This window comes from Leptosomus discolor, chromosome Z (assembly GCF_034619465.1).
Source record: "Leptosomus discolor isolate bLepDis1 chromosome Z, bLepDis1.hap2, whole genome shotgun sequence".
Taxonomy (NCBI): domain Eukaryota; kingdom Metazoa; phylum Chordata; class Aves; order Leptosomiformes; family Leptosomidae; genus Leptosomus; species Leptosomus discolor.
This window is the reverse complement of record NC_141419.1, coordinates 90,723,202-90,746,975: the sequence shown is the minus strand read 5'-3', so window position 1 is coordinate 90,746,975 and position 23,774 is coordinate 90,723,202. Positions and strand designations below refer to the sequence as shown.

General features: G+C 48.9%; 1 protein-coding gene across 4 annotated transcripts in view; it reads right to left on the bottom strand.

The window, feature by feature from the left end:
• CTIF (cap binding complex dependent translation initiation factor) overlaps positions 1-23,774 on the bottom strand; it is a 114,201-nt gene that overhangs the window by 44,280 nt on the left and 46,147 nt on the right. For all 4 annotated transcript variants that reach the window (XM_086479861.1, XM_086479857.1, XM_086479859.1 and 1 more), the window contains one exon: positions 20,647-20,723. In XM_086479861.1, coding sequence (XP_086335987.1) covers positions 20,647-20,723 — 77 coding nt within the window. The remainder of the gene's footprint in view (positions 1-20,646; positions 20,724-23,774) is intronic.

The window sequence follows — 23,774 nt, the reverse complement described above, 5'->3', positions numbered from 1 at the left end:
AAGGGGAGACATTCAGGGTTGACAAGCTGGAAATAGGATGGTATCACTTCTGCTATCGTTTCTCCACCGATTTTTTTATTTAATTAACTAAATGAGATACCTTTCAACAGAATTTAGATCTGACAAATGTCTGCTCTGTTGGAGGAGCCTACGCAAACAAATCTAAGGCTTCAGCTGTCTCGGTGATTACAGCCTACGTGCTCAGAAACATGGGATTCCTACAAGTTTTTACTACATCGTTTGCTCCCAAGGAAAGGGGCTGGAAGACACAAGCCTGGGGAAAATAACTCCAGACACGTGGACAGCTGTGGTCTAAAACACAGTTGCTCCGTCCTGTCAGCCCTGCTCCTATGCCGGCCCCGAAGTGAGACAAGTCCTCTGAGAGCCCCCACCATTTGTCTGGCATGTGGAGAGCCGGAGAACAATGCGGGGTTACATTCTCCTGCTGGTTGCACGAAGATTCGGTTAGGCAATTGCAAATACCGAGAGGTAAGGAGCTACATCTCCAACAGCACTTGAGACATTGACCCTGCGGCGCAGAGCAACCCGTACAGCTGAACGGACAGAGATCTTGTCCGTGGGCTCAGGGACTGGGTGCTCTGGACATCCCGGCTGTTGCCTTTGAAGAACTTGCCTGGACACCACAATTGCCCTCAATCCCAGGCAACTCTCTCACGGGACAAACCCTCCGGGGCATGCTAAGCTCAGGGGAAGGATGCTGGTTTTGTGCTGGTTTTGTCCTGCTTTTGTGCAGAGCCTGATACCTGGTGGGCATGGCCAGGGCCACCCAGGAATCAATAGCTAATACAGACTTGCAGCCACTTGGGCAAGGGGTTGAGAATGAAGAGCGGGTGCCGTGGCCAAGGTCAAACCTTCTACGTCCCCTTCATCCCTCTGGTGCTTGAATGAAAACATTCCTCACCGCATTTTGCAAACAGAAAGGTTATCTCCACCCTTTGTTCTGCCCAGGCAGGATCTCATCTCTGTGCCAGGATCAGGCCCAGGAATACGATGATAAGTCTTGGGAGTATCTCATGATCAGCTTTGCTATTAACACGCCTGCAATTAATTCACAATTGCCATTAAAAGGTACAGACTAAGATCTGCTGCAGAAACGGACTTTGTGGGACCTTCAACTCCCATGAGGATCCCAGATCCCACTTATCTGTGACACTCCTCCAAGCCGGAGGAGCAGAGCACCCCCAAGGCATGCAGCAACTGTACCTGCGAAGGGTGGACTGGTGGGGCTGGTTCTATGGAATGAAGGGTCACCTCTCTCCACCTTCTTTTTCAAAATTCCAGAGTAATTTTCCACTGAGGGAGGGAAATTAAAAGCCAGTACAGTCAGAAAGCTCTTTCTGGCTGTACTAGCTAGCTCCCCAGGATACTCAGCCTGAAAAGGGAAAGGGCAGGAAGAAGCAAAGTCCTCCGAAACGTCCTCTGAACAAACCAATCTCTCCAATTTTCTGAACTAAGCACATTCCAGCTGCTTCACCTTATGTGATGTGGCCCCACAAATAACGGGACTGGCACCCCTGAGCAGGTGCTGCTGGAGGTGTTTGGGCACGGCAGTGCTGCTGTGGTCAAAAACACCCACCATCACTGGCTTTGGACACCCTAAGGGACATCGTTGTCCAAACTGGAGGACTTCAAGCATCCCAGTTAGGAGCTCGTGGAATTTTATAGTGTCTAAAACTGGTCCTGGAGGTCTGGGGAATATTGCTATTAATATAATGAGGAGAAATTTATCTGAATTTCTATTCTAGAGGCCTGACTTCCCTCAAAAGTATTCTTCACCAAGCCTACCTCCCATCAAAGGCACGCTGACGTTTTATGCACACGTACAATGGTAACTCAGCGTTGCTTTGGTGCAGGGAGCATCACAGTCCAGCCAGGGATGTTTTCTATCCTCACTATGATTGAGAGTGGGAAACAAATAAGCTTGACGGTTCCACACAATTTAATCAAAAACCTCAAAACCCCACAGAAAGCAACAACCATCAGCTCCAACAACGAAGAACACAGGAATTCTGTGTGTTTTCCCTTTGGCTTTCTCTCTCAAACTGGTTTCACTTGGCTCCAGTTTCATTTTTGTTTGCATTTTTCTCAGATGAGAAGGGAACAAGATGTCATGTTCACTCCTGAAAACAAAAATGAAATTATTCACACTTCTTTTATGCTTTTCTGTCACTAGGGGTAAAGGCTATTCCAATCACTAGACCCAGCCTACACATCTGGATGGACACAGCATTTTGGAAGTGTGGAAAATCCACCTGTCAAAATAGTGGTGATCAGGACTTAAAATCATCTTTAAACAGCTAAGATGTAACGTGTGCTTTAGGTCTTACATGCATGCATCCTTGAAAACATACAATGAACTCCAGAAGCCAACAAAAACAATGAACACTATGAGGGTAGAGATAATTTTGATGAGGTTTACAGCACCTGGTTGCTGGGAAAAGCATTATGAAAACTTCAGATGAGCTGCCTACCTGGGCACAGCTTGTCTTGTCACCACCTTGGTCTTGGGGTACAGCCACTGCTGACAATCCTCCCTTGGGCCTGGACATCACATCTGTCTTTGCTTGCTAGAGATCATTTCATTCGGCCTTTACAACGTAACTAGACTCACAATAAACCAACAGGGTAGCATTGATTTTCACAATGAGGGTGGTGAGGCACTGGCAGAGGCTGCCCAGAGAGGCGGTGGGTGCCCCATCCCTGGGAACATCCCAGGTCAGGCTGGACGGGGCTCTGAGCAGCCTGATCCAGTGGAAGATGTCCCTGCTCGCTGCAGGGGGTTGCACTAGATGGCCTCTGAAGGGCCCTCCCAGCCCAAACTGCTCTATGGTTCTATGATTCCATGATTGAAGGGCTTCACACAGACACCCAAGGTGCTCATGCATCCAAAAAATGGGTGTAGGATTGACACAAAGCACGGTTCATCACGGCATGCGCTATCTTCTGCTATGGGATGCTGACTGATTTAGCCTTTCCAAACGCAGAAGCAGACCTGATTTCTCCTTGTGCTTTCCTGTAGCATCACGCCACACCATCAGCGTCCACTTCTTCTCCCACCGCAGCGACGGACACCCCATTCACAGGACCACCAGATGAGCACCCAGCCCGCAGGCTGCGCTGCAGGAGCAGAGACAGCACTGCTGGGCCGAAAGGACACGGCACCAAGTCCACCAGAGCAGACTCGGCAAAGCGTTGATGAGCAAACCTGTCTACTGATGAAGTCCAACGAAAGTCCTCACATTCTGCAACGCTTGGCCGCACAGCCTGCCTGAGTCAGCTATTTTCTTCTAAGCTTCATGGAAACGAATCTTCAGGAGGAATTTCAGTAGCTGTTTTGCAACACCAGCTTGGGAAAGACATCCCAAGTACAGATGGCATGTGAGATAGCTTCGAAACAGCTCTTTAAACGCTTTCCTGGATCTCCCACAAATCATTCGGGATGTCCAGATGGAGGCCCTTGCTGCACGGAGTGGGCAAACAGCTAGGAAGACACCCCCTGGACTTCAAGGCTGACTGCCCAGACCAGTGTAGAAATCACTGCAGTGATTTAATGTAGAAATTGCTTGGAAATGGTTCTCCTCATAAACTACATTACTTGGAATTATGTTTTTGGATTCTTAGCGTACTGTAAACACGATTGCAAAAACCACATGAAAACCATAGGAAAATACAGTGACAAGGACCTGAATCCAGTTTAGTTGAAACAGTTTCAACTCAAAAGACACAACCACAGCACACAAAGTTTCCCAAAATTCTGCTGAGCACCAACACACACAGAACCTGGACTACTGGTAAGAATGTCACTTGAATGAATATAGATTTGTCTTTTACTACTTTGCAATAAAAGAGCTTAATATCTCAGACTCCAGGCTGCCTCCTTTAAAAATACACCAGGGCTGATCAGTTATCCCGAGGTCTGATAATCCTCCAAGAGATATAAACTTTAAACCCGTGCCAAGATGCACAGACACAGCCCACCACCATCCCTCCGTGGTCCTGTCCCTCAAGACACATCCTAAATAGTACATACGAGCCCCCACCTGCTGCCTTTTTGTTCAGCTGTCTTCCTTTAGACCTCTGTGACTCTTTGACCTGCAGCAAGGAGACATCCTAGGTTTTTTCCATATCCTATTTATACCAGTGCTTTCTAGTGAAGAAATGAATGTCTTTCCTGTAGAAGCTGAGGCAAGATTTGACAGGATCTCCTAACAGCTGTCCAGACATATGAGATGACCCAAAGTCAACGGCAAGCAATTACTTCCGACATCGGGATCTGGTAAAACACCTACCCAAGGAGCAGAGATGCTTTGGACTTACGTGTGCCAGAGGCCTTTATCAACCAAATTAAATACATTTCTTTAAAAATGATGCAGCATGCTACAGCATTTAGCGTAGAGCTTTGGGAGCCAGGATCAATCTGGACATTGACTTACTGCAACCTAGTGACAATCCTGAGCAGTTTCCCAAATATTTACCTAAGTCTGTCCCACTATCAAAAGAACAGTTTTCTCCTCTTGACCCCATTCCTGCCTCCTCTTGACCCAATTCCTGCCCCCTCTCTCATGCTACCCCTAAGGCTCACTAGGATGCGCCGAGCTGTGCCAGGGCCTGACCCACTCCAAAAATATACTTTCTCTTTTCTTTCCACTCATCAGTTCGGATGGGAACATGCTGCTCGGGGAGAAGAGCAGAGCTGGGTCACCTTCTGCAGCTCCAGTGCCATGCAGCTGTTGGCCCTTGCTGCTTGGGCACTAGCACCCCCAGCTTTAATCAGGAAATTGGGACGATCCATAGCATCTGCACAATGCTGGGAATGGATGAAGCAATGTTAGTTTAAATGAAAGAAAGAAGCCTGTTGTCCACTCATGCCCCGGAGGCTGTCACGCTAAATAAAGACATTATCAGAAAAAAGGCAGATAGTCAGTGCCTTCATGCCTGTTAATGACCCTGGCACCTTCCAAATCAATCTAGGGACTCTCTTTCCCACAGATGGTCCCTTGGAGACAGACTGCTGTGGCTCTAGTTGGAATAAATGGAAACAAAACAGTTAACAAATATCCAAAAATAGAGTGTAGTTAACTTTTTTTTTTTTTTTTTTTTTTTTTTTTTTAATATGGAGACGAAAAATCCCTGGGTGATTTACGTGCCTGCAGAGATATTAGCTGCATATAATAGATGCAATATTTTTAATACTAATATTTTGGGCTGAGACAAGAGCGGGAATGGAAAGTATTTCCAGTGCCTTGACTTCTTTATTTTGCAAACATCAGTTGCTAACTGGGGTCAGACAGAAATATTGTTTCTGCAACAAAAGCCCAAACAACTTAAGCTGGCAACTTCTTCATGCACTAACCATGCCAGGAGGCCCTGCAGAGCTTCAGCACGTTGCTCCCTCCCAGGTCTCTGGGGCCAATGTCCCCAGCTTGGGCTTGCAAGAAGAAGGAGCCGGTTGTGAATGCTCTCCTGCAAAGAGGGTGGCTACTTGCCGTGGCCAAAAACTGGAAGTCACCACCCAAACCATGCAGCCACACTGCTGAAATGCTGCTGGGCTTCTTCAAACGGGCCAGGTCTCATGGAAAGACCTCGTGTGACACAGGGGACGCCATAAAACCTTTTTTTTTTACCCATTGCAAGCATCAACCTCTGCTTGCCCTTGCCTCTCAGTTCAGTTGCCAGATAACTTTGGAGAGCAACCCGGCAGCAGAAAAACCCTGGTGCTCGTTCCAAGCGATCACCAGCAACAGCGCATTTATATTCAAAGATTGAAAGCAGGAGAAAGAAACTAATTATTTCATTTTATATTCACTCCAGCAACCAGCTGCTGACAACATCTCCATGAACTCGTGCTGGAAAACAACGTGTAGATGGGCTTTTTCCAGTACTGAGGAGCCGTGCCGGAAACACTCCACCAAAGAGAAAGCCATTTCAATAACAGATCGGTTTCCTAGCGCAGAGGAACCTGCCACTATATTTCCTTCCCTCAATTCTGGCCGGCTGAAATAGCATCACGTAGACGGTTGTGTTTTGCACTACATGACACCAAAAGAGCAGCCTTGAAGGACAGTCTCATGGGTGATGGGGTTTGCACACACAAAGATCTGGTGGCTATGGGTTCACTGCAAGGTCTGCGGTGGGGGAAGGTCCAACCACAGCAGCCCCTTCCCTCCTTTCTGCCTCAGGGCAGGGAGATGGGGGATGCAGAGAGCAGCCCTCTGTCAAAAAGCACTTTGAGGCTGACGGACAACAAAACACCGCAGCGTTGTTTCATCTCTGGCTGTCTTCCCTGGGGACAGCTCTTGCATTGCTTCCCTGGGACTCTTCCTACAGCTGACTGACCCAACAGCACCCTACACTTGCCCAAGCGATAAGGACTTTCCCACCAGGTTGGTTGAAAATAAGTAAGTCACATCAATAGCTACCAAATCAACACCAACACAAGTCCAGCCGTTAAGAGGAGGAGAGCACTGGTGGGAAGCGGCACTACATGCATTCCCTGATCTTCTCATGCTTCTCCCGGTGCCCATTGCTGGTCATCAAGCCAGGCGGTCTGCTGTGACCCACCACAGCTCTCCTCCTGACCAGCCCCAGCACACACTAGCACCTCTAGCTGCAAAGGAGAAACTCCTGCCCCTCTGCAGATGCAGGACGGCGCGGCAACCATAAGATAAGGCAAGTTACCTCCCAGCTGGGTGGAGGGGTTGCAGGGTAAGGCACTCTGCACGCACAGCCAGCGGCATGCGCAGGCAATTACCACCGCCCAGCTCACGTGCCGTTAATTCATTAAGCCACAGTAACGCAATCACCCAGCGGAGCCCTTTCAGGAACAAACTGCCAAGACAATATTGTCCTCTGGGGAACCGCAGTTCGGAGAATTAATTTAGTGTAATAACTCCCAGCAATGTTGCGGACGATCAAAGTGAAAGAAATTACGATCTGCCTCTAAATTGCCCGTAACCAACCCCTCGGCTGATGCCCTGTGACCGCTGGCTCTGCTCGGGCAGGCAGGGCAAGTGCCGACTGTTTACTTGGGACTTTCATGCGTATGAGCACTCAATCCTTGAGGAACCTCATCGTGAAGGACCAGCACTCCAACAAGGAGTTCTTCACCTTGCTCTGCAGGATGTTCAGCTTCAGCTGGCACAGCTTTCTTAGTCATATAGGTTAGTTTTAGGTAGCCCTGCGAGGAGCAGGGAGTTAAGACTCGATGATCCTTATGAGATCCTTCCAACTTGAGATATTCCATGATTTCTTTCTGAGATGCACCTTTAGTGTGGTTGTTCCTGAAAATGTGGCCTGTCTGTCACCACTGGTTCAAAGCTTCTAAACCTTAAGCAGGAGAGTGACTATTATTTTAACAGCATCTCTGCTTAGGTGCTTTCAGCTGCATAGAAGAGTTTTTTACATCGTTACACTCTAAACACTATGATTTAGCTCGATGCCATTATTGCTACTCGTTGTAGCAGGCAAGTACACCAACAGACACTTACTTTTGTCCTTAAAAAGAAAAATAATTATTGGTCCTCAGTTTGCTCAGAGGAAGAGCTCTCCCATGAACAGCAGCAGCTTTTCACAGCCACCATTACACTGGCTCAACTCCTCTGCACCCTGCTCAGCACGGATGACCATGACATCCTCAGTGGGTTTGGGATGTCCACCCTGCACCCCCAAAGAGAGTCTCCATGGTGGCTGCGGTAACCCCCATCAGCACCCAGGAGGGCATGGAGAGGACACTAGCATAAGGAGGAGGATGAAAACCTGATTTCCAGATGCTGCTTCAGGGGTTCAGACCCACGTGCTGTTAAACCTAATTAATCTGACTTGGAAATCCTACTGAGAAGGAAAAGGGTGTTTCAATCTTTTCAATTCCTTCCCTTCCTCTCTCTTTCTTCTGCTTCAACACCATTTGTTGGGTTCAGTAAAGGCACTGCAAATCATTTAGCTCGATGCTAGTTTTCAGCAAGTACCCAAGTCCGGCTGATTTTGTTCCAGCTAGGAACAGCATTTCGGCACTAAAATAACGTCTTGGTATTGTTGCTTTCTTTAATAAACATCCTCTCCTCTCACTGCAAAGCCCTCAGTAAATGGCCCTGGAAGAACAAAAGACATTTCTGTATTGTTTTAAGTTCTCTTCCTCTCTGAAAACCTCAATTAAAACAGTGAAAAAGCAAACGTGTCACTACTACACTCTGTAATTATGAACTCATTTCTATTCACTCACCCAGCAGGAGAGGTTTGTCCCGGTGACCTCTGAGAACGGGTTTCTAAGGCTTTTCCAAAATTTCACAGCCTTAAAAACGACACGTTCATGTCAGCCGTAAAACACGTTCACTTTCGCCTTCACCCAAAATATCTTGCAATCTTAAAATCCAGAGTGAGGGCCATTCCTGTGACTATTTTTATTTGTGAAAGGAGCCCTAGCGCTGGCCATGAATAGATCGGCATGGGAGCGGCTCTGGAAATAGTGCAACCCTTCAAGACAGCATGAAAATTGCATGAATAGGGGCTGTCAGCTTATTGTAAAGGGTTTTCAAATAAATACCGTGCATGGCACGCTCCTGAGTGATGGTCGGGCTTTTCTTAGCAATTTTTCCAGCACAAAAACTACCTGGCCTGAAAAGGACACGCGCAACTGTGATCCCAATCTCTTGACTTGCCAGTGTGATGCTTGTGGGAACAAGCGCGGAGTTTTCTTTTGGTAAAGTCCCACTGAGAAAACGTTTTGCGAGGCAAAGTGCTAGGGCAACTTGGTAATACATACACATATATCTTGATCATGTATGTCTGTGTATATATATATATCTTTGAGCAGAGAGTGAAAAATAAGGAGAGTGAACAAGAGGGAAAACCATTTTTTCAAGAGATGAAACAGTGGACATGAAGATGATGTCTGATAACTCAGAATCAGATAATAATGAATGCAGAACAGCAGTTTTTCCCATAAAATAAAGTAATACTGTCCTTTAAGTATAAGCTAGAAAACAGCTTTAAAATTCACACATAGGACTACAAGCCACACTGCTTTAGGGTCCATTGCTGCTCCTTCCACGACTTCATGGGCCCATGACACACCTAGGCATATGTATTTCTCTTAACATTTAGGACCAAATCCACGGGAGCACATATGCATCCACAACACAGCTTTGGCAGAGCTGAGGACTCTACAGTTCATTAACCAATTCCTAAAATCCCACCCAACCCCAAGGGTTTGGGTCAGCTCACTTTTTGTTGGAAATATAAGTGCCAAAAACATCACTGCCATGCACGTCCTGAGATGCCACCATCTCCTCAGACCCCTCCAGTTCAGCCAATTCCTGCCTTAGGACACACCAGATTCGTCAAGCGGGCAGCCACCCACCAGCTCCCTTCTGGAGGAAACTTTCTAGAAGAAGGTGCAGATTGTTAATCAAAGTGAAAACGAGTTAGGGGTTGCAGCAAGAGCTGCAATGCCTTTAAGGGGCGCAGGGCTAAACCCTTCCACCAGTGATAAGTTCTGTTGACACCTGTTTATGAGAAACCAAGGGCAAAAAAAGCCTTCTACACACTTCACCCAGGCTGCTGAAACACCAGTGACTGGTGTCAACTCCTGCCCATTAGTAGCACCAGGCCAGCTTGGCTAGTAGACCTCAGTTGTGTCCACCTACCCAGCTGGTGGGCAAGTGGGGCTTGCTCTGGCCAGCGAAGCCAGGCAGCCTCAACAAGGGGTTGAGCTAAATGTGGGTGAGGGAACTCATCAGCCACGTGTGTCTTCCAGGTACAGACACAAGCACGTTCTCTTCAGATACCAGCCACCCTTATGGCAAGCATGGTCTGGAGACTGCTGCCCCTAAAGCTTCTCAAGAAGTGCCAAGGTGGCACTCTTTGCAAGCATGAAAATGTCTTGGTGGAAACCCTTGCATTCCTTGGCTGAGAGGAGATTTCTCCTCCGTGAGATGGGAGACAAGGGGATGCCCAGTTTCCAGTCTTTGCTCCTGCTGGAGAGCGCAGAAACAAATCCCCATCCCAGTGCTTCCTATGGCGTGAGGTGTTTTGGCTCAACTCCTCCCACAGCTCTTTGTTTTTCAGACTTCCTTGGTTCTGGTCAACATGGGAAGGCAAAATAAAGCAAGGAAACCTGTTCCCATGAGATGGCCAGACTCATTCTTCTTATGTGGGGGACAGGAGATCTCAGTGAGAAGCTTTCCAGGGCTTTCCAAGCACCTGCGATTGCCACCTTTGGGAATACTGACCTTGTCCCCGGGCAAGGGGAATCCTCCCTCCTCTCCACGCAGCACCAGATTATTGTAGGGTTCCTCACAAAGTTCAGTCTAGTGCAGGACTTCTACTAGAATGCCACAGTGGAGATCCTCAGGCCCTGTGCATACGTGCTTGGTGTACAGAATAACTGCTCCCCAAACAGCTTACGGCACCAAGATGCATTTAACGTATGCAGAACATAGGCACGGGTAGGGGGTTACACAGCATCACGCAGAGGGTGGGTTCAATTTGCCTCATTTTAGGTGTCTGCGATGTCAGAGGCCCAAATGTGAGGTGGGAATCCAAACTCCACAGCAGCCCAATCCGTTACAGGTGGTGGAGACTGGGGAGGGAGTCACCTAGCCAAATGCCCGCTTCATGATGAGGTGAACCATCCTCCGAACAACACTGACTTCACCCCCTCCCAGCATAATGGGAACTTTGGCACCCAGTTCATATATGGTCAACATAGTTATGGACACACGCAGCGGGATTCAGACGGTGGTGTCACTGGAGATGCTTTATGGCATCTTGTCTGGCTGCCACACCATTTTGGTGCAGGTTTCACAAGTTCCCATGTCTGTGAGCTCCTTGCATGGATTTCACGATATGCTAGGGCATCTGAAATAGCACCTGTGATCATAGAAGTGAAGCCCAGTGATCTCTGATAAAGGTGAGAGCCGAAATGAGGTCTCCCATGTCCCTCCCCAAGGCCTTGGACACAAGAGTGCTTGCTTTGCTAACCTTCTCCCTGCTTGTACAGCCACGAGCTCCTGTTCCTAGTTCCCTAACACTCATAAGAACGGGCAGCAGCAAACAAGGAGTTAAGAGCCATCGGTGTCAACAGCTCACTGTCCTCCAGACCAGCCCCTGCTGCCACACAGAACAACATACCTAATAAATACCGAATTTTGATGAAATCAGGTGTCCCTCAACCACAGCTGAAGTTCTCCTGGAATTTTTGCTGGAACAATTATTTTGCTTTCTGCGAAGTAACATCACAAGACCCTGAGCTTATCCAGCAGGCCATTACATTTCTATTGAAGTTTCATAACAGTAAAATGTTTTGCTGGTGGTACATAAAGTCTTTCAATCAGCTGCAGGGATGGAGAAAAACAACCTGCAAAAGCCTCTTGATGCCATAAAGTCTACTGGCAGCTTGGCAATTCAGGTTAAATTTAGTCTGCAGGACAGGGGTCACTTCAGTCGCCAAGATCATAAAAAAAAAAAAAAAAAAGGGAATAAGAAGTCTTGTGTTGTAGAGTTTTTATGTAATGACAAAGCTGCTCTCAATAGAGAGGTGGCAACCTTGCAGCTGGGAAACACACCCGGCTCTCTCCTGCCACTGCCTCCTGGCATTAAAAAACAGGAACAATGGAAGGAAAGGATTAAATTTGCTTAGATGAGTATCTTTTAACCCTTCTGCACCATGCCTTTAGCTAGGCACACTAGCCTAGCCTCTAGCTAGCAATGAGGACGGAGCAGGTATGGAGAATGGTAATGGATCTGCATCTCCTGAAGTCCTGCTCACGTGGAATGTGTCCTGTTGAACTCACAAAGGCTTATCGTTCTCTTTACATCAGTCTTGAGCCCTCAGAGTGCTCTCATATTTACAGAAGTACATCTTCCCTACATCACACGAGATGCAAAATCCTTTTAGTCGTTGCTAGCCTTGGGAAAGGAGCTGTAAATACAGCATCGCCCTTCGCGGTGTGTTTTGCCGGCAGGATCGCAGCCGCACCATCTGCCTTCAGGGGTGACTCATGGCTGGCCATATTTTCACTGACACCCTCAAGTGCATAAGGGCTTAGCACTGATCACAACAGCAGAAACGAGAGCAGCTGGGTGGAAAATCTCTACTCACCCTGCCACAGCTCGAGGCACGGGTGACAGGCAAAACAAACTCCCTGACGGATGCTAAATACCAACTGCTCCACCTTACCGCGGCCGGTGTTTCACCCGGACCGCTTGGGTAACAGGAGGGCCCTATGCATGCAGCTCTGGAGACGGTGCTGGGATAGGCAAGTCGCTCTTAGGTGGTCCAGGCCAGGACTGATGCTAGATATGAACTTGGCTGAACCTCAGATGGCTTCTGCAGAGCTATTTGATCACCTCTGTTCTGTAGGTACTGGGTCTGGGATTACACAGGGATGGTGTTGGACTGTTACAGCCCTGTGCCATGCTGTGTCCTGTTCACTGAGCCCAGAGCGCAATGCAAAGGCAGTGAGTGGTCTTGAAGGAGCCAAACCTCCTCCAGACCTCAGCTCCAAGAGGTCCCTCTCGACAAGAAGTTGCAGTGCCGCCCAGCAGCTCCACCCACGGCTGAGTCACCCACAGCCAGATGCCCAGCAGGCGTTTTGATCACTTAAGGACTGCTCCTTCAACACGGAGCCTGGAGCAGGCTTTGTTCTCAACAACCTCCTCCCAGAAGTGGGGTCCCACCGCTGTGACCCCTGGCAGAGCCTTCTCCTCGACGCCGGGAAGGAAGGGCAGTGGGGCTGGGAGATGCCAGCGTGTCTGGCCAGCATGGCTCTGTGGGTCAAAGGGGCTTCTGTTTGACCCCTCCTGATAATGTCTCTGCACTGCTCCATCACCACCTTGCCCAAAGAGCAGCTGATGGACTAACCAGGTCCCAGCCACACCAGGTCTTTGTACGGACCTACCTGACAGCCTCGAGAGAGGGTATGGGAGTAACTACAAACACAAGGAGGAAGGACCTTGTGCCACTGCAACCCTCTCCGGTTCCCTACACTTGTTACTCCCTTGGTGGCAACCGAGGCAGACCCTCCTCTGCCTTCCAGTCTTAATCAGATGTCCAGTTTTATCTGCTTGCTGTTCACAGCAGCGTGTTTCTTCAGCAGAAATAGCCCTTCTCCCCCTGCTCCGTTTGCCCCAGCTACCTCGAAACCATCTGCATCTGCTCTCAGCCTCTGCTGGGCAAGGCTGAACCAGCCAACATGTGCAAAGCAGCATTTCCTTCTCTGGGCTTTCAGGTTTATTTCATCCTTCACCTCCCTGGATGATCCTGGATCCTGATATTAACAAACAGAAAAAAAAAAAAAAAAACAAAAAACCAAAAAAAACGCAGAAAACTTTTTGTTTATGTCTCATTTCAGGCTCCATCTCACTCCAGCATTGTGTGGTCCTGCAACTCCCACCCAACTCTGTACCTTCTCCCTGAATGAGGAGATCTTGCCCTTGAAGGAGCGAGCCGGGCAAAGCTGATTGCTGTGATGTTTTATGACAGGGTAAAGTGGTAGAGTACCCTTTATGATGTTTTGAAAGGAAATTGTACAGGAACAATGTCCTGAGCAGCGTGGCTATTGAAAACCCTTCACAAAAGGAGTTTGCCACAAGAGGAAAAGCAGCTTAATCAGTCGAACTAATCACCGTAGGTGGTTGAGTGTCCCTGAGGGTCTGTAAAATCAAATATAATGGGAAAAGAAATATTTCACAGCTTGCCTGCGCTCCTCAGTGGAGCCGCTGGCGGATCCAGGACGTTCCCTGCCTGGCTCCGAGCCCACTATGACCGTCCTTTGGGCTGTCCCTATGCAGGACCATGCTTGCCTCCGTGCCAGATCCTGGCCAGGGCCAAGTGGATGGGCTGGGATGAGCCCTGGGAGGCCCCTCAGCAACGTGGACTCCAATCAGTGAGTGAGGGCAAGGGTGCCCACCCCTCTGCACTCACCCCAGCTAACCTGGTATTCGGCGTGGGCGCGAGCAGGAGGGGTCGGCGGCGCTTACACAACCCTCCTGCTTCAGGAAGAGGAAACCGTCCCTGACAGCCACCCAGGGCTCTCCGGGGAAGGAGGATATTTCTGCCTCCCCCAGCTCTGAATCTAATTAAAACCAGAAAGCAACACACACAAAAAAGAATAATCCAGACTGTTTTTTCCTGATCATTTAAGTGTAAAGCCAAGTTAACAGTAGGAAGCAAACTGGGACAACGCAAGAGAAAACTTGGGGACATTTCTGCAACCCTGTTGTCAAAAGCTGTAAGTATTTGGGGCACGCTGAAGGGAGATGGGGAAAGCACATGGGTCTCTTTGCTCCCACCTCTTCTCTCCATGTATAAGCCAGGAAGACCTACACAGTCTTCTGCTCCAGCTCCTTAGCCCCATGCAAGGGCTTTATGAAGGATGGATTTCCCTGGTGCAGAAACACCCCTCTTAAGCCCTCATCCAACAGGAGAAGGAGGAGATGACACAAAGCTCAGCCACAGCTAAGGATGATGGCCCTTCACCTGGGGCTTGCTGTGGTCCCCAACAGCCCCGGCCAGGACAGGCAGAGCAGCCCCTTGTGGCTCTGGTCATCCCAACGCCTGGAGACACACCAGCTGCACACGGAGGATGCACAAGGGATCTTCACCTTTTTGTACTGAAAAGACGAATTCGGATGTCTTTTGCAAAGAGGGGATTGATTAACTCTCAAGCTTTTACTCCGTCCTCTCCAAGACATGCAGCTGCGTTTCCCTCTGCCACCCTCTCCTGTCCTTGCCCATAGACTGACTACCAAAACCCCGTGAGATACCAACCAGCACCAACACACACATGAGGTTTTCCTTTTGGTAAGGTGTCCAGCCTGATTTGACTTTTGAATCCAACACGATGTGATCAAACAATGTGAGCAGTCCTGTGCAACCTGCTCTAGGTGACCCTGCTTTAGCAGGGGGTTGGACTAGATGATCTCCAGAGGTCCCTTCCAACCCCCATCGTTCTGTGATTATGTGATTAGGATGGTGCAAACTTTTTAAGACTTCCCTAGTAACCTTTTCCTGGTCCTCAGCAAAACTGTCCCGTTCCTTAGGTGACACAGAACAATTTCAGTACTCCGTTAACCAGAAGACCAAGAAGTGGGTACAAGCTCACCTATCTTAAACCCATTGCAACTCCATATATTCCTTGTAAATCTGATGTAAACTGGACAACATTTCTTGTCACTGCTACAAGGCTGGTGCAAACCTCTGTGCATGCATTTTGGGGCCTTGGGGTTTGGCCAGCCGGACCTTCCATCCCAAAACATATCATACCAGGATGCCATGGGACCTGCAGAAACCCCGTGCAGCACCAAGTTGACTTGCAATGCTTTGACAGATACTTAAGAAACTGTGATTTCGGGAACTTTTTGAAAAACAAGGGGCCAGAGCCTACCTGCCCAAGGAGACCACATCCCAGCACAGCTTCTTCTCCACTAGCAGAGAGGCATTGGGTTGTGAAGGGTTGGAAGACAGGACTTGAGCAATGAGTCTGTTGTGCCCCACATCCCAGAGTATTTTTTTCTCTCTACTGCTTGCAGGAGAGAAGGGCAGGAGAGGTCCTGCCACCACCCAGGGAAAGTCCTTCCTTCCCTAGAGTGGTTGCCTATGGGAGGTCAAACTAAGCTGCCTTTCAGTGATACCTCGGTAGGGTGGGTCTTCTGTGGCAGCAAACAGTAGATTAGCGTTTGGGACAGTAAGACCCTCACTGGTGTTTAACACTTGCTCACAAGGACATCTACGAAAAACCATGTCTCTGCTGCTCTCCTTCAACGATCCCATCCAGTGGTGATGCCCTCCGCCAACCTCATCAGGAGGTGGGAGTTACAACTCATGAGTCTAAACCAGCAGAGGAAACACCAGGTGTGGGATTTCTGCTGGGTGAGGTGGGCAGGGCAATACCTCTTCCTGGTCTCCTGCCCTGATTGTAAGTTCTTTGCAGCAAGGACCTCACCACCTCCTGTAGGCTTTTGCAACACCTTGTGCAACCAAACCCTTCACCAGATGTGGCTCTGATGTCGATCGCTGTCACCTAAAATGTGTCCAACAGTGGTCCTTAACTGGGAAAGTCGAAGCCTGTTTCAATGACGCCTCTAATGCTCTCTTCGTATCTACCTTCAGCAACAAAGGGAGCATGCACCCCACGGAAAAATGACTTGCAGAATGTAAAAACATACCGTATACGCAAGGAAAGAGCTATGGTTGCACGCCCATAGGGCTGCTCCTCCCCAAGGGAGTGAAAGGTGCACGGCAGAGACCTCAGGGTAGGTGAGCCACGCTCCTCCGCAACGCCATTACAGCATTTCCCGAGGAAAGGTGACGGGAAGGAAGCGGGGACGGCCGCTATTTATAGCATGGCCGGACGTCAGCGTCGTTTCGTATGAGAAACAAAAGGTGCTTCGCTGGCCCGAGACTTGGCCAAGTCTGAATGTCACTGTCAGGGAGGGGAGAGGAGCCCACACCCATTATGGGCATGAACTGGTACCATTTATAAGACCAGCTGGAAAAAAAACCAGGCAGATTTCTGGGTACCAATGTGATTTATCAGCTCCTCTATAATTGCTACGTTATATAAAGTACCAGCCAACCTGAAGGTCAGCTACAAACAGGCAAGGCCAGCTGGACCTGTGCATCATGCAGAGGTCAGTCAACCTGGGGGTTTACTCCTCGACCCAAGCTGGATGTCCACTTGCAAGCGGTGACTCCTGCACATGGCAAGAGGTTGCCCACCATGGTCACCTGGACCATGTCAGCCTTCTCGGATGAGGCAGGTCCTGGGCAGGGACAGCTGGTGCACCACAGACAGGCATTGCTCGTGGGGTTTGGGGTGCCGCTTAATGCCAAGTGCTCACCACCTTCAGGAGAAGGGGAAAAGCTGCCCGATGACAACCAGACCCAAATAAGCCAGGGCTTTGTCACCACACCTGCTTCTAACCCACAGAGCACGACAACTTCTTTTCTTCGTGCAAATCCATTGCACGCCAACCCTACTCCCATCCTTGGCTGCTACCAACCCCCTTCCAAGAAATCAGCTCTTCTTCCCTTGGGTCCAGGCATCCAGAGCTGCTCCCTAACCCTCCTCCCAACCCATGCACCACCAAATGGCCCCGCTCAGCCTATGACAAGCCTCGCTGCCTCCGATGCTCCATCCACAATCTTGCAATTTTTAGTCTCTCCATATCCAGGTGAGGTTTAAAACAAAAAGCCCGTAACTCCCAACTGTTTTGCTGGCCATAAAATCTCATTCTGAGCGATGTTTGTAACACCTGTGTGGCCCCAAAAGCTCTGAAATGAAGCTTTTCTCCACCAGAACAATGCCTGGAACATTAGGATAACAGCACTGCAATAAAGTGTGAACAGCTTTGTAATCCGTTTGTGCTCCAGTAGTCTAGGTTTTTTTCTTATTCCCTGTTTCCCCTACTTTTAACTTTCCCCCCAACCCATATTTTTATCATGCTTTTATCGTAAAATAACCATTCCAAGACCTCACTTACTGCTAGAAACCAATTTTAAGAAGCAAGCGAGCTCTGGGGGCATCTCAGCAGCACTAGAAGGACTAAAACTCCCCCTCTAGTCCCAAACGCATTGCAGAGGCAAGGGGACCCTGAAAATCCCCATCATCAAACCATGTGGCACAGGGAGAGGGGGGGCTGCTGAGGTTCCCAGACGAAGTCTAGGGGATGAGACCATGTCTTTTCCACTTAAATAAAAAATTATTTATGAGATTGTTATTTCACTCCAGTTCCCTCTACCAGGGCTTCTTAGCTTTTTGCAATTAAAATGAGCATGTTTTTCTGTCTAAGCTTGAACACCACCATGGATGTCCATGGAAGACTTGTCCAGGACGGCATCCCCACTGCTCTTTCCATCTTATTTCATTCGTGACCGCTTCAGGCTGAAACGGTTCCATGTCTCCACTCACATGATGCCATATTAACTGGGTTTTAAGGCTTCTGCCTCTCCTCCTGGGATATTATCCCAGTGCTACTTGGTCGGGGTTGTATCTCACCCTTCGATCTTCCAACCCCAGCCCAAGGTAGTTTCCTTCGCTATCTCTCCTTGCCATCTGTGCAGGAGGCAGGAATGCCCTGGGGGGCTGAATGCTTCTGTCTGCTGATGGTTTATCTGAAGGGACCAGAAAGAAATAGAAATAGAAACCCATGTCTGGTGTGATCCCTTGGACCAGCTGGTTTTTTGGATGGGAGGGAAGAACCAACATGCAGTTCCATGGCTCTGGTCCAGCACAGCTTTGGGCATGGGGCTTCAAGCAGGAGACCCCTTGGCTCTGCAGGTCTCCTCTCCCATGGCATCATGCACTCTTCAGATGGCAGAGAAAGACCTGCTCATTGAGCCAGGATGGGAGCAGGATGCTCCAACCCCTGCTCCGATTTCCCGAGTAGCCCAGTCCAGCGCTGTGAGGAAGTCCACTCAGCTCTCTCTTGCAACACAAGCAAACTGCAGGTTGGTTTCAACCATGTTTCAGTGATCACAGGGCTGCAACCCAGCTGAAACAAGCCTGCCTTTTTTTTTTTTTTCTTTTCCTAAATCCCAAGACAAAATTGTATTTTAAATTGCATACAGGAAAAAAGGAGAGAGCCTTGAAGAGGACAGAAATTGGAGTTTGCTGCTGACGAACCACCCTGCCCACAGAAGAACGTTTCTAGGATGCAAACTCTTTTCAGCTGTTTTTTGGTCCCTTGGTAAAATTTGGGAAAACCAAACCAAGCAAAGAATTAACTACATCATGGCTGTTTACGAGTCAAGAAGTGACGAGGAGATTTGAGTACACAGAATCACAGAATGGTGGGGGCTGGAAGGGGCCTCTGGAGATGATCTAGTCCAACCCCCTGCTAAAGCAGGGTCACCCAGAGCAGGTCACACAGGAACGCATCCAGGCGGGTTTTGAGTATCTCCAGGGAAGGAGACTCCACAGCCTCCCTGGGCAGCCTGTGCCAGGGCTCTGTCACCCTCAGAGTAAAGAAGCTTTTCCTCATGTTGAGGTGGAACTGCCTGTGCTCCAGTTTGGGCCCGTTGCCCCTTGTCCTGTCACTGGGCACCACTGACAACAGCCTGGCCCCATCCTCTTGACACCCACCCTTTAGATATTGATGAGTGTTGATAAGGTCCCCTCTCAGCCTTCCCTTCTCCAGGCTGAAGAGCCCCAGGTCTCTCAGCCTTTCCTCGTAGGAGAGATGCTCCAGTCCCCTCATCATCTTCGTAGCCCTCTGCTGGACTCTCTCCAGCAGTTCCCCGTCCCTCTGGAACTGGAGAGCCCAGAACTGGACACAGCACTGCAGGTGTGGCCTCACCAGGGCAGAGCAGAGGGGGAGGAGACCCTCCCTCGACCTGCTGGCCACACTCTTCTTGATGCACCCCAGGATGCCATTGGCCTTCTTGGCCACAAGGGCCCGTTGCTGGCTCATGGTCAACTTGTTGCCTGCCACAACTCCCAGGTCCTTCCCTGCAGAGCTGCTCTCCAGCAGGTCGCCCCCCAGCCTGTACTGGTGCAGGGGGTTATTCCTCTCCAGCTGCAGGACCCTACACTTGCCCTTGTTGAACCTCATGAGGCTCCTCTCTGCCCAGCTCTCCAGCCTGTCCAGGGCTCGCTGAATGGCAGCACAGCCTTCTGGCGCGTCAGCCACTCCTCCCAGTTTAGTATCGTCAGCAAACTGGCTGACGGTGCGCTCTGTCCCTTTGTCCAGGGCATTGATGAGTACGTTGAACAAGACTGGACCCAGTACTGACCCCTGGGGAGCACTGCTAGTTACAGGCCTCCAACTAGACACACTGCAACAACTATTACAGGCGTCTGAAGGACTCCCCCTGAAAATCCCTCCATGAGGCATCACAGCTCAGACAGATTTCAGATCACTCTAGGAGAAAACATTGGCCACTTTTCCTCCTGTTAAATTATGTTAACCTTGCAAACTCCTGGAAATGCTATATTGTCCCAGTTGTGTTGTCTCAGCCACAGCAGAACACGCTGGCAAACACAAAGCTGCATGTACAACTAACTCCCTTATTCCCCACTTATTTTCCCATTTAACCATAGTCACAATTCCTGTCAAGGACTCTAGATGCCCTCATATAATTAAATATGCAATTTACACAATTAAATATCCAATTGACCCAATTAAATTAACTCAATGGATTGAAAACGCCAATGCCACAGGAACTCAGCTGCCTATTTAGCACATCCCCTCCTTCATGCAGACACGCATCCGATGCTTGCTGCAAACCCTTCTCAACCATACCCACTTTGCAATCATCAACCCTGAAAATCAGCAAATTTTGCTTTGCAATAGAAAAAGAGGAAGCAAGTTGCAAGGACTCAAAGCTTTTACAGACAATACCTTCCCAGCTGCCTCTTCTAATACAAGTGGGGGGATCTGGCTATGCTGGAAGTATAAGGGGAAGAGGCGGTCCTTAAGATACTCCTGGAGGAATATAGGGCATACCAGGGGGATGGACAGACTCTGCATTTTTGTAACATTAGAGCTCAAATAAGGGTTTATGCATGAGCCCAATGCTGGCAGCTGCTAAACAGCACATTGCCCAAAACACTCCATGAGAGAGCAGGGGAAGATGTGCAATGGAGAAGAGAAGATTAAGAAGCACATTAAAGAGGTTTCACCTACCTCCGGTCGTTCCTCCTCCTTCTGAACAGTTTTTTGGTGTGTGCGATTTCAGCTTCATGAGGCAACGGATGGTAACCCTGTAAAACAGAGGGAAAAGAAGTGATCAGCTCCAAGATGCACGAGGCATCAGTATGGAAGGGGTCAGAGTGAGACAGATCTGTATGCCCAACATATAAGCATGATAAAAGAAACAGTTCCCATCCAAACATCCTTAACAGCATCTCAGACACTATCGAAGCAGGTCTGGAAATCCAGAGTCTTGCTGAACCCTCCCAGGGCCATTGCAATGAGCAGGGAATGAAGTTGTCTGCAATTTCTGTATGGGAGAAACCACACAGGGCAGGTAACTGGACCACGTACGGATGGATCCCAACATACACCATCTACAGGGAATTCACCCACTCCGCACATGACACTGCTGATACTGGTGCACCTAAACCATCTACTTTCATTGGGTTGTTCCCTTTGGATTTATTTATTTAACCAAAACTCCGCTGTAAAAACGTGTGTAGAGGGACGATGCTCAGCAGCATTTTGAGGATATCGGAGTAAGCAAACACGAGCCACAGCTGACTGGTCTGTTGGGGCTGTGCGCCCACGCCATTAGCAAGCCCATGACTTTGTCATGAGCATCTTGCTGGGCTTGCCTACTGTGAGCTGGTCAGCCCATGCCATCCCTAGGGTAGGGACGGGTGGCATCCACCTACTGGAAACAACTGAGATGACCGGGACATTAAATGCTTTGTCCTGGTCATGTCAGTGGAAGAACTGTGTGTAGCTCAAGCTGCTGCCTTGTCCTCTCTTGGCTAAAGGTGCCAACTCTCTGACTTGGTATGTTCATCTGATAAGGGGGATGCTACATTTACAATCCTACTATGGGCATCGTGAGGCTCGTTAATGGGCGCAAAGAGCTCTGAGGCTCCTGGATGAAAGGCACGCTGTAAGTGCAAAGTATTATTTATTTTCCAGGGACCACAGAGCTGTCATAACCATAATGAATTTTATTTATGCAGCATTGTACTTCCCCGGCTGGCAATAAAAGCCCTGTAAAAAGTTGCTCCTTTTATTTCCATCGCAATCTATCTTAGCCTCAGAGCTCCAGCCACGGCTGGTGAATCACCACGCATGAGGGGCCACGAGGGAACAGCCTGGGCAAGGGCAAGGACGGGGTGGGAATGCGTCTTATCGAGCAGCAGCTTTGTCACATTGGCATGACAACACAACACACCGACTTGAAAAAATAGTCCCTCTCTCTCTGCGTGAAGAGCCTTAATTAAACCAGTTAATTTTAGTAGTGGTTACTGAGATAATAACATTTTGAGTTCCTCTGGTGGAAGGTGTAACAGAGGAGAAAGGTCGCTGGGCATGGTAACGAATTTAGGCGTGCAGGCCGCAGAAGGTATCCCCAAGTCCAAGACCAACAGGGTTTACTGTGACCATCCATCCTGGCCATCTGCAAATTGCCTGGAGAAACCGCTACTGCAGCAACCCTACAGCTCCCACATCAGCCTTCTACTTCAGAGACCTTCGTTCTTTGAGACTTCAAGCAATGAAGAACTCACCAAGCCTTTGGGTAAGTCCTGCTGTCGGCTTGCACACCCCTATCTGAACCTTGCTTTGGCTGAAGTCTTGACGTGTGCTTCCTGAGACAGTGGCCTCCCTTTCAACTTTCTTCTTCACTTTTAACTCTTCCAGAGAAAATCTGATGCGCCATGATCATATAGTTTAGCACAGGCATTAGAAAGCGTGTTCAAGAGTAGTACACGCTCTTGGTGACCAAATTATCCTTCTCTCCCACTAAAACACCCTTAAGACCCAGAGATGCCACACCAGCCACAGCATCCTACACGATCCCTCATAGCAATGGCAATGGCACAGGGGCCATCGTCACATGAAGCTGCCTTAGCTTTCCTGCAGGTCTGCTCATCCAGCAAGGATCTGCTCAGCAATGCACGTTGTTCTGTGGTCCTCTGCCTACATCACTGCACCCAGCACCAGAAAGAGCTCTCCTCACGCTCCCTAGACCTCACTTCACCGCTAAAACACAGCACATCTTGGACTACTAAGAGGTAGTTTGGGAAGGATGGCAACCTGCTCTGCTGGGGCTGTGGTTGGGTTATCACCTAGTTAACCAGGTCTGACTTGGGTTTCTCCCACAGCTGAACACCCCACGGTTAATACTGTGCGGCACCTTTGATGTCTAATAGCTTAGAATCACACTGAACCTTCTTCATTACCGAGGGCTGTGGTCTGAGTCTTCCTCATCACTCATTTTCCAATCACATACTTTCACTGAACGCATAGGAGGAACTTAGTATCTCTGAGATCTCTGTTCCCCTGAAAATTTGCTTGAAATTGGCCAATGGGTGCAAAGCAAATGAGAAAAGGAAGGGAGGGAGCAGACACACACAGCCCAATCACATCAGCCGCGCTAGTTTAGGAAATCAGGCTAAAAATAGTACAAAACTCAGCGAGGCTGTTTCCAAACGCTGTACTACCACAGCAGGCTAAAGCTTGGGGCATTTTTAAGAATTTAAGCTGCACTGCAGACACATGTGCAAATACAATTAATTACCCTGGAAAAAACGAAACCATCTCTGCAGAACACAAGGACCTAAATCACTCATTTCTGCAATGCGGAGCCTTTGCTCAAGTCTCAGGAGATGCCTTTCTGCTCTTTCCAACTAGAAACCATACTTACGGTGGTGCATTGCTGCATCTCCTCCTTGCAGAGCACCCCTGTGCTTCCTCAGACCTCTGCCCACCAGCAGCAGAAAGCATCGGGGTGAGAGGTGCATTAATTACATGGGAATAAGGCTCCTAATCTAAGAAGTACTCCTGGACTCTGCCTGTGCCTGAACAGAGGAGACCTTCGTGCCCCCATTAGGAAAATCAAGTATCTCTCTTCTCCAACTGAGCAGCTCCCTTCCTTAGTCCTAGTCATGAGACAATGTTTTGGAAAAAAAGAGTCACCAATCTCTACTCTTGTTTACTTTGGTGCCTAAATAGAGCTAAATTTGGAAGGGAGAAAAGTCGACTTTTTTTTTGTGCAGCAAGCTGATGTAAAAGGAAGTATCAGCAACTTGCAAGAAGGGTGGAGTGGTTGGAGAAGACTGAGGCTGCTGGGT